At 40.4% G+C, this 11,186-nt stretch overlaps 1 protein-coding gene across 1 annotated transcript in view; it reads right to left on the bottom strand.

Moving 5' to 3' along the window:
* LOC146632155 (receptor tyrosine-protein kinase erbB-3-like) overlaps nt 1-10,879 on the bottom strand; it is a 17,434-nt gene extending 6,555 nt beyond the window's left edge. The window contains exons 1-12 of the mRNA XM_085353235.1: nt 10,792-10,879; nt 4,238-4,395; nt 3,689-3,875; nt 3,163-3,288; nt 2,041-2,106; nt 1,701-1,819; nt 1,447-1,588; nt 1,131-1,244; nt 911-1,034; nt 710-783; nt 491-581; nt 338-355 (exon numbers count right to left, since the gene is read on the bottom strand). Coding sequence (XP_085209361.1) covers nt 338-355; nt 491-581; nt 710-783; nt 911-1,034; nt 1,131-1,244; nt 1,447-1,588; nt 1,701-1,819; nt 2,041-2,106; nt 3,163-3,288; nt 3,689-3,875; nt 4,238-4,395; nt 10,792-10,879 — 1,307 coding nt within the window. The remainder of the gene's footprint in view (nt 1-337; nt 356-490; nt 582-709; nt 784-910; nt 1,035-1,130; nt 1,245-1,446; nt 1,589-1,700; nt 1,820-2,040; nt 2,107-3,162; nt 3,289-3,688; nt 3,876-4,237; nt 4,396-10,791) is intronic.
* Nucleotides 10,880-11,186: the final 307 nt, after the last annotated feature.

The following is an 11,186-nucleotide window of genomic DNA, read 5'->3' as shown; positions in this document are numbered from 1 at the left end:
GCGGTTTGTTTTTAATGCTTTAGTGCTTTTGGTTTCAGACGGGATTTAAACCCAGGTAAAAGTACTCTGATGTACCCCATCTTGCTTTCCTCTCATTTACTGAAGCTTGAGACCAGCCTGAAAAGAGCTTTTTCTTTGTCAAATTGATGTCAAAAACATGCTGCCTCTCCCAGCTTTAAAAAGTTGTGCCCACGGCCAGCTTAACCAAACAATCCCAGTGCTGAATTACCCCTGAAAAAATCATACTGAAAAATACCAACACCACGGATTCGGACAGAACATTTGTAGGCTCTAAGAGGAGATAGAGAGATGTGAGCATGTGAAATCTTTACTGTACCTTTTACTAACCACTCCTCTAAACAGGATAACAAGATAGGATAAAAATGAGAAATAACAAAGAAAATAAAAACAAAATTACTTTTATATTCCAGCAAATACTCTGTCTGCATAACAATGCAGAAAAGACAAAAACAAAACAACTGTTTCTCACTTGTAAAGTTTTCTTCCCTGAATTGTTTGGAGGTTGGAGAAGACTGACAGGTCAGACATGCTTGCAGGCCACGACTGGATGTTGAGGAAGTCTGAAAACAGAGAGATTGTTTTTCAGAAGCCTCAACCAGACTGCAAATGGCATTAAATAACATAAAAAGATAAAAGCAGTCTAAGTGACAGTCTAAAAAAAAAGCACAACCCCACAACATACACACACCTGTAATCTCCTCCACCGTGTTGAAGATTTTCAGTTTTTCTGGATCAAGGGGTGGTACCTTGTTGTAGGCATCACTGAGCCAAAATGAAATAAGTAAGTAAAAGGAAAAGCATGTTGCAAAAACGTCAAAAAAGTGCAGGTTGATCTAGAGAATATTTTTTTAAATCTTTGCTGCGTTTTATGAAAGAAAGTTTTTTTTACCCTTCTATTCCCGTCACCAGGAAGTTAAGACTTCCCTGGATCTTAGTGCAGTTTATGAAACTTTCTATGTTGCGAGCATCGACCGTTTCGCTGTTTGAATCAGTCCAGCTTGTGCCATGGCAAACTGGGAAAAAATCAAAAGATGAGAAGGAAACAGTTAATAACAGCAAAGCTGTAAGGTATCTGTAGAGAGAGCTTGAGTTCGATCTGCATGAAATACCTTTAGGGCAGAGGCCTTTGCAGGGCTCACATGTTTTCACACCATTTTTCTCCACTTCCATTTTATTAGATGGGCAGTTGCTCACACATGAACTGCCATCCACCACAAAGATTTCTATTAAAAAAACAGAAAACGCATGAGAATAAATGCATAAATGATCGTCAGTGACTGCGTTACGCCTTCAGTAAACACTGTGAAGAAAGCTGAACAGCGCAGTCATAACAATGATTAAAAATATATAAAAACAGCAATCTTACAGGAAGAAACTATGTATAAATTCTGAGTTTATGTGAATATTGTCATGTGTGGGACTCACTGGGGCATTGGGTCACACAAATAGAGCCGTACTGGTACTTGGCATTGGGGTTGGGCTCCATTCTATATGTAAGCCTGTTGTAGATCACAGTTTGTGGGCACTGAGGCACGCAGGAGCCCGAGTTGTTGAAGTTCCTGCAGGCCTGCAAAATGCAATTTATAACAGAGGAACATTTTATTTTTACATCTGCGTTTTCTGTACTGCAACATGTGAAAATATCTTCTCATTAAAGCCTGTGGAAGACTTGGACTCACAAAGCAGTCTGTATCCTTGGGCCCAGTGCAACCTCCAGCACACTCAACGTGGCAGCACTCGCTCGGGTTTCTACCAAAGCAGCGGCCACTACACTGAGGGGCGCACACGGTCTTTGTCACTGTAAGAGAGTCGATGCTTGTAAAAACCTGGCGTGAAACTAAAACTGTACCGTAGATGCATATTAAACTTTTAACTTTGAAGTTACGTATATTATTAACAATGTGCAATGTAAATGAACAACTCTGGCAGCAGCCATGATTCATGTGTGAGACATCTCACAAGGTAACCAGTGCGTGGAAAATCAAGACATTAAAGATAAAGGTGCTTGATATGACTCACAGATCTGGCATGTGTCATTTCCTGGACCCCAGCATGGCACGTCTCCACAGGCTTTGTGACAAGGCTCTGAGATAAAAAAAAAAACTCTCATTAGTTTCCGCATTTTAATACAAAACCAGAACAAAAGTCTTAAATTAAAGGAAAAGTTCAGATTTTGTTTTTTGTTTTAAATCCAAAGTTCAGCAGAAGAAAAAAATGAAACCTCAACAAGTTACAAGATGCAACTTGCAGCGCTGAAAAATGAAGCCTGCAGTTCCTCTAATGGCCAGTTGAGGGTGAATCCAAGTGCGAGTTAACCCCAATAAGACATTCATATTAAAATGTTTCGCCAGCGTAAACATAACATGTTTACAGACTTAAACAAAAAATGGTTTCTGTCTTTAGAACTAATTTGACCTTCTGTGCTTATTTTTTTTTAATGACTCACATGTTTAAATTGTTTTAAGGCTTTGAAGTTTGAGACCAGGGGCTGCTAGACCACCACGTGTCTGCTAGGTGTCACCTCAGATGGTCCACTTTACCATGTTTGTCGTGTTTGCACCTTTTAAGGAGGTTTTTGGGTGTTTTCTGTGTGGTTAATTGCATCATTTTGTGGAGTGAAATTCTACTATTTTATTTGTATGTTAGTACAATTAGCAGGTATTTGTGTCTGTGTAATGCAATGCATCAGTCTATGGATGCACATTAACATTAAGCTTGCTAGTATTAGCTTAAGATTCCAACCTGTCGGCTAAAACGGATTCACTTCTGGCTCCTAAAAACAAGACGCAGACTGTCTAATGCTTTCACAAACCAGCGGATGAAGTCGTGGTGACTACATCCATCTATTATATGCACTCCAAAGAGTGGATCTTTTTAAGTTACCTATGTTTTTTGCTCCAATTTTCCTCGACAGTGATTTCTCCTCCTTTCACTGAGATTTGGCCGAGAGGCAGTAACACAGAAAGGGAAATAAGCACTGAAAAGACTGGAAAAACAGCTACCTCTTTCAGTTTAAAGTTCCATGTTTACCTTTGCTGAATTTCTGTTGAACTGTTTTATAGTGAAACGGAAATCTGAACCGATCCTTAAACATACCTGGTGCTCATATTTATGTGTGTAGTTATAACCCAGTGCACTCACTTTCAGGCCCATTGTCCTCTATCACAATTTGGGCTGTTCCATCCTTCACTATGTCCAGCCAGTTCACCTGCGGGGCGTAGCTCAGATACTTATTCTGGATGATCTTCACTCCTCCCCTGAGGATCTCTGTAGAAGGTACACATAGGTGTAAATGGGGCAGTACAATTAGGAAAGCAAGCCCGAACAGGCCTGTGACTCATCCTAACAAACTCTGCCATTCTCTGTTTACTACACAGCAAACGTATCGTGTGCTGGAGCTCATGTTACACTGGCAGTTGAGCGGTTGAGCACATGGTACATTCCAGGGACTTCATATCACTCCTACACACACAAGCACACACACGGGCACAAACACACACACTGCTGCGTTTCAACAACCGGTATTCTAAAGGTGTGGCTGAACTGTGTAGGTGTGGGAGCTCCAACAGTAAGAGTGCCACATCCAACTTGACCTCTTATCTGCTCCAATCCAGCCTCCCACATGTTAAACACACTCTATACATCAAATGAGTGACTCTCTGTGTACCTGTGAGGTGAGTCAGGCCCAGTTCTTGAAGGCCATGCTCCCCATCCCTCTGATAGTTGACCATGACAGCCAAGGCATACTGGTCCTCATACAGTGTGCTGCCTCTGATGATGCGCAGGTGGTGCAGTGGGAGGCGGCTGAACTCATTGATAGCAAAAAGGATGTACCCTGTCACCTCCTTGATAGACTGCAAGGCAAAAGAAAAGAACAAGGAAGAGAAAAATGCAGTTTGTCAATTCTTCTGCTCAATCAAATTGTTATCAGGGTCACAAAGCAGCAGGGGCGTGTTTGCTTACTGAGTTAGTCACTGACTTCAGTGGCATGACTAGCACAAAAGGAGTGGGGGCATAAATGAGCTCATTCTGGATTTGAGACAAAATCCATTACAGAGAGCGATCAAACAGAACAAGTGTTGACCCTCTGTGTTCTCCTGGGCGAATGAAAATGGTTGATTCACATACTTACTCATCTTGTCAGTGACACAATTTGCAGTGAAAGCGGTAGTCAAACTCTCTCTTGGTTTGTTGTTTGTAATGTTTGCAACCTCACCTCCAGAAAGCTGAAGTCTCTGGTGTGGTCCATCATGGTGATCTCGAGGTTGCCCATCACAATGTCGCAGTTATTGTACCTCGTCTTCATCAAGTTGTACTGGATCTCTGAATTCCCAGTCGTGCTCAGAAAGTTCTTGGTGCCGTCACAAACGGTCACTGTGAAAAGCAAAGGTTCTTAGATTTAAAAAAAAAGTTTTTTCAGAAAAACATGTGTCCTCATTTCAAATAACCAGAAGAGTTGGGAATGACAGTAAACGCTGTAATGATTCATTAATCATCTGATTTTTAAAAGGCTATCCACGTCAGTATACAGCGAGCCATTTCCCACAACCTCCAGCACACTGCGTTACCTAGTTTATCATGTTCAGTTTTAACAGTTTAATTAATGAGCTAAAAATAAACACTTTCCATTCACGTTAGCACAGCAGAGAGATGTTCTGTCAATTAAAGAAACATATTTAGAAATGTGGCTGTTTGTGTGGCTGTGGAGATCACTCTGGGGTGGCTTTGGCTGTCTCCTCACTGTGTTGGTGTGTTTGACTCTAGCCTATAGGTTTACATAGCTAACTGGTGTGTGTATGTGTCAATGAGTTTCAGGTGAAATTGTTCGATACATTACTTTTTTTGGGTAATGACCTCAACACTGGTTACAGTCTTAAAATAAGCCCAAAAAACTGACTTATGAAACCGTAGTGCCGGCGCTGCGTGCCACTACCTTCAGATAGACCAAACTGGCTCCTATCAGAAAAGAAAGTGGAAGTCTTTAGTTTGACAAACAGACGCCACACAGCTACTTGGTGGGAACTTTTTTTTATATCTATATCTATGCATCTATCCACATTTTTTCTGACTTGATTTTAAAGAAGTTTCAGACCTGTTTTTAAACTATAAACAAACCCGCAGAGGCCATCCATCCATGTTTAATTTATAAAACACGTCAAATGTATGCTTACTTTTAACAGGATAAACTTTAATTAGTTAACACAAAGCAGTGGTTGTTGGATCTTCTAATAAGACTCATGAGAAATTATATATGATTGAAATTATACTCTTTGTATTTTTCAACATTTCGGGTTAATTTCATGCCTTACAATATATATAAATATAAACAAATGTGTCTGTGTTTAAGAAAAACAAAACAAAACCCCAATAAGCATTCTAAGTGATCCCAAACTCAGGAGCAGTACTCTACATTTCATTCACCGTGTGAATATATTATTGTCCTGAGTACATTATTTACTCAGTTGAGATAAAGTGGGTAAAACTGCTAAACATCACTGGTGATTGAGCAATTATATCACAACACAAATAATCCCACAGAGGTTCTAATGAATCATTAATGAGTCAACAGCATAATTCCTTACAAAGTGTGCTTTATGCCACTTACTACACACCACTGTGTTTGGTGTGCTCAATATGAATAAATGTACTGTAACAGTTTGAAACGAGCTAAGGATTGTGCAGAGCATGCCCTTCTTTCCAATAAAAATACAAAGCCTTGTTTATGGTCTGTGGGACTTTAGCCATTCAGCATCACTCGAAGGCTGCTTTGCTATTCAAATGTTAGACGGGAGAGAAGCTGCTGAGAGAAAATGGAAGAACGGGAACACGGACGGTGAACAGAGTGTGGCTACTGATGTGAAACTCATAGAAAAGCAATACTTTGCACAGAAATATGCTTATGTATGATATGTCAGCTTTATGCACATCCAACTTACAGTTAGATCATACAATTATCTTTTAAACAACAGAGTGCTTCCAGTAACTTGGTTTGCTTTCCTACAACCTGATCCAACACCTTTGGGATGACCTGTAAGCCCAGCTTTAATAACTAACAGCACTCCCTATTACCTTCACTACATCTTGTGTGGTTGAAAGATGAGAAATTGCGCTACAACAATGATGTAAAATCTCATTAAAAAAAAACTTTAAAAGGAATGCCCACATGCTCATGGTCTCAATGTATCAATCACATGCATTTCCTGCCAGTTAAGCCATTTTAGATCAAGAGAGAGGATTTTTGCCTCTTGGATTAAGTGATACTTAATAAAGTCAGACACCTGTTATTTTTAGGATGAAAAAAAAGCAGCCTTTGTGATCCCGGGGCAAGCTTGAAAGTCTTTGTAGGATACATTTACTTACAGTTTATGCCAAATTAACTATCAGCAGTTCGTGCTTGCAGCGTACTGGATATATGGACGACTATCCCAGGATTACTTTGTACTGAAACAAATTTACAGTAAAAGCAGAACAACAGGATCAACAAGGGCATAAAAAGACTAATGATTATTAACCTCACAGCAAAGGAACGCTGCGCAGGTCAAAGTGTGTGTGTGCGTGTGTACTTGTGTGATACAATGTTGCAAAAAGCATGTCATAAAGTCCCGATAAGGATTACTTTACTGTGTTTTTGAGAACACCATCTTCAAAAAAAACCCTAGCTCTGTACTAAAAATATGAAACGACTCAAATCAGAAAAATACGCTGCATGATGTTTAGCCATCATGTGTGCGTTTGCTTTTAACAGTTATTTTTAGATATCCTGCTCAGAAGCTCCTGTCACCAGTGCAATATAACAGAAACGACGAGTATTTGTTTATCCTGCTTTCCAGAAAATGATGTCTTACTCATAACACCTGCAAACTGTCCAGGACAGTTCACCGCCGTTCTAGGATGACAGCAGAAGCAGCATCTCGTGCTCAGCTTAAACACATAATGGTGAAGTGACATGAAACTCTGCAGATATTAGACATAAAGATGTGATTGCTCACCGTGCAGTCACACTTAGCTTGTGCAAACAGTTGTAAAATGTTCTCTTGGGCTCATGAGGAGCTTTGTTAAGTCTTGGAGAATAGCCCTGATTATGTGATCAGGGTTTACTCGGCTTGGACTGACAAAACACTTTAACAGGAAGCCTATGTTTCAAATTGGGGGTGAGAGTGAAGTTCACAAAAATAAAATCTGTGAAGGTTTACATCACCATTATCTGCTGTCATCCCAGTAATGTGGAGGTTAACTGGCCTTGACAATTTAGCAGTCACACAGCAGATTTGAAAGTGTGGGAAAGTTGGAAGTTTTCACACATTAGTCTAGGATTAAAGTTGTAGTTCTGTGGTTATCATGTGAAGATAATGCCAAACAAAAGTCTATAAGTCTATATTTTGCAACAAGTGAAAAAAAACTGTTCTACTTTTATTTCCTCTTGAGGCCTTTCCTTTTCATATTTTGCTTTGCTTTACTTTTGCTAATTAAAATCCAAATAATTGAAAGCTCACGCACAGCTCACAGGTCAAATTCTTTGTCTGCCCTACCCTGTGAGGTGCACAGTGCTATCAGTGGTTGACAATGTCTGAATTGCCTGTTGGGAAATACTTGCCAACACCTCTACACATAGTCCACAACCTTCTACCCAGTAACTTATATAGAGCATGCATAAGCACAGCCCTCTAGAAAGGGAAAAACCGGTGTGTACGCATGCAGGACTGTATGTGACAAAGTGTGTCTGTCATACAGGAGGTGCACAAAGTTGCAGCTGTGGGAGCTGAAAATCTCAACAAGCTGAGTGGGTTTTTCCTCTGTCAAAGGAGGACTTTCAGTGTTGGCAGATGGATGATGGAGAGAGAAAAAAGAATGGAGTGGAGGGTTTAGAGTCAATGCACACACATTGACACACACGAACACAATGGCCCCGTTTTGAAAGAGTGCAAAACAAGTGTCGTACTGTATCAAGATGTGCACCCAAACCTCTCTCTGTCCAAAGCCGACACTTTTTGTTTGTCACCCCAACTCTTTACAAACACTGAGGTATGTCAGCCTTCCTACTTAAATCCATCACTAACGAGCATGCACGAATTGTGAACTCACTTCAGCGTGTTGTCATTGTCCTGACAGGTAACCTAACACACGATGAAAACGCAGCACGGATCGGGTTTAGCTGTTATTTTCATTTGTCTGTTACCAAGGATTCAGTATTTGAAAAGAAAAGAGACAGCGAAAGAAAAGAATAGAGGGAGGAGGAGATAAACAAGCCTAATAAAAGCAGCTGAGACGATGAGGTAAACAGAAACTTGGCACAGGACATACAGAGATTGCTGCATAACTCAGAAGTGAGCGTGCACACGCGTGCGCACGCGAACGCAAACACAGGCTCCTGAGCAACTCGCGAGGTATTGACTAGGCACAGATTGTGTGTAAATGAATTGGAAGACTCTTTACGTGCTCCACAAAGCATTGCTGAACACACCAAGACAGAGGGTTGCTTAACATCGCACTCTGGCAACAGGAGCAACAGCATATTTGCTTTTCGACACATCAGCTATTTGGTCAGGTCACACCTGCATGAGTGCAATTTTTAAAAGGTTCTAGTTTTTCTTTTTAAAAGACTTTTTCCCCTCCTAATATTAAAGGAAACCCCCTCTCTGATACACCTGAGAGACTGTTTTGCAAAGGTTGTGATATTCAGAGTATAAAATTCCTTGTTTTTCTTCTTGGGAAAACAACTGCATCCAAAAATGCAAGTACTACAACTTGGCTGCAGCAGTACAGTTCACTTAGAGTGTGCTTTATGTAACGCTGTCTTTTAGGCTTTGTGCTCAAAGGAGTGTGTGAACAGCATTTCATTTGCTTTATTGTAGAAAGCGACTTTGATGTTTCATATAAAAAAGACACAAAGAAAGCAGCCAACAAACCACAGGCCAGTGTTATGATTAGTTTCTCTATTATTTAATATATTAATGACGGCATGTGTTTAATAACCAGGTCAAAAGGAATGAAGCTGTGCATTAGTGGTCCTCTTCAAGAGGTTTAGAGTCATTTCCCGCACTTTCATGAGTTGTTTTTTTTTTGGGAAGTGGTGATGACTACACAGTAAGTCACGGAACAGCACCTGCCAAGCATTGTTTTTTTCAGACACTAAGAAAAGAGACACACCTGGAAATTCACCTGTAAAAGCTGGCAAAAGCAATAACACAAAGTCAAAGTTCACAGCGTTCCTTCAGGACTCAAATCAAAACTCAAACATATCAGAATGCTTAGTGGTGACAGAGTGCATTTGTAACAGATCTAAAGAGACCACTGCAGACCATTCAGATCATCTGATTAGGATCTCCTGACTGTACCATGCTCTTACTTTACAATCAGAGGTGATCATGTATTGAGGTTGTAGCTCCCAAACTCTGGAACAGCCTTCTACTAAAAAAAACTAATTTTTATAAGCCATTTTTCCCTTAATGTTTCCCCCAATATTCTGGGGCCATAGTTTTCATTGTGGCTGTCAAACATAAGGTCCGGGGATCAGAATCGACCTAGCGAAGACTGAAATCTGGCCCACTGGACAGCTTTAGAAAATGTAAGAGAGTGCACAGATTTTGATCTTTTAATTGTGTTTTCACAAGTTTTATGGCTTTTCCTATCAATTAAGACTGCCTACCTCCATGCCCGTCTATGCTACACCAAAGTTCCTGTTTTTGAACTATTAGTGAGTCCACTAGATTTACAAAACTTACTATATTTTATAAATGCAGGTCAGTCTGTGCATTTAACTTTTTTCTTTACACATTAATCACGTCGTTTCACTGATCGGGCCCACTTCAGAGCAAAGTGGGCCGTATGTGACCCGCGACGTAAACTGAGTCTGACATCGCTGGTTTAGGTCTTTTTGTGTGGGTGGAAGTTTATATGTTGTGTGTCCCTGTGGTTGAATATGTGGTTGAATATGTTGAAACGTGTACATCTTTAATGTGCAGCTTCTATAATTTCAAACTCTGAAGCACTTTGAAACTTTGTGTTTAGAAAAGTGCCACACAAATAAAGTTCTTTTTATTATCACTCAAGCACGGCAAACAACTAAAAGTTTCATGTATGTGAGCACTTTAAGTCTATGCTACCTTTACTTCCCATACACCTATATGACGTTTAATGCTTATGTGTTACTCTGAGAGCTGATCAATTGATTAATTATGTGGTAATAAAAGTGTAATTATTCTTGAAGAGAACATCTGTTGAAATTTTAGAATACAAATGATCAAACTATTAAACAGATGAGGGGAATAAAAACCCTGACAGATGATTCGCTAATGAAAATAATGACTAGTTGCCCTATATGAACCCACACATTAAGATGTGATCAGTTTCAGTGTGATGTCCCTTATAGATTAGGCTAAACTATGCCAAGAGCAAGCAGTAAACCAGCACTCGTGTTTTTTCTACTTCACACCACAAACTGTTGCCATCCATGTAAAGTTTGGGCACTTTTATTTTGCGATATTTTACTTAATAGCCACTGCAACTCCGGAACTATTAAAGAAATGCACATTTGGCTGTCAGTAAGGCAGAGAAGCTGGGCCACTCTGTCACAAACATGATAAAGCATATCGAGCCGTGGGAGAGGTGCAGGTGACTCACAGCAAACAAGTATGCAGAACAGGTTCTGCATATGAGGTCTGTGAGGACAGGTGATTACCTCTAACTAAGGTGGAAGTGAGAGGGGGTATTCATCGTTCCTCTCCCAGGCTAATGATAAAAATAAACGTGTGTGCGGGTGTTTATACCCACCTCCTTGAGTCTGAGCGCAGCAGAGCTGGAGTACACACGGCAGCAGGACGTAGAGCACCTGCTGCACCTTCTTCACAAGGACCTTCATTCTTATTCAAATCTCCAGGCTGGCGTCGAATCAAATAAACATCACCATCGTATTTATAGAGAAGAAATGTGTCCTTGAATCTTCCCAAATCCCCTCGTTGCTTCCGAGTCTGACCATTTAGACCACTACTCGGCTGTCGTTTTCTTAATCCTCTGCTTCAACTTGTTCTAGTCTTCACGAACAGGAGTACATCCAGTTAGAAAAACAAAACCAAACAAAACCTGTTTGTGTTTTCGCTACATTTGTCACAACCTTACTAGTCGACCGCTCGGGTTTGTGTGGAGAAGAGTCACTACATCGCGGTGAT

Source organism: Diplotaxodon limnothrissa, linkage group LG5 (genome assembly GCF_057381915.1).
Source record: "Diplotaxodon limnothrissa isolate DT_005_m linkage group LG5, D_limnothrissa_male_GT1.1, whole genome shotgun sequence".
In the NCBI taxonomy this organism is placed as follows: domain Eukaryota; kingdom Metazoa; phylum Chordata; class Actinopteri; order Cichliformes; family Cichlidae; genus Diplotaxodon; species Diplotaxodon limnothrissa.
The sequence above is the reverse complement of the archived record's forward strand: the minus strand, read 5'-3'. Positions and strand labels throughout refer to the sequence as shown.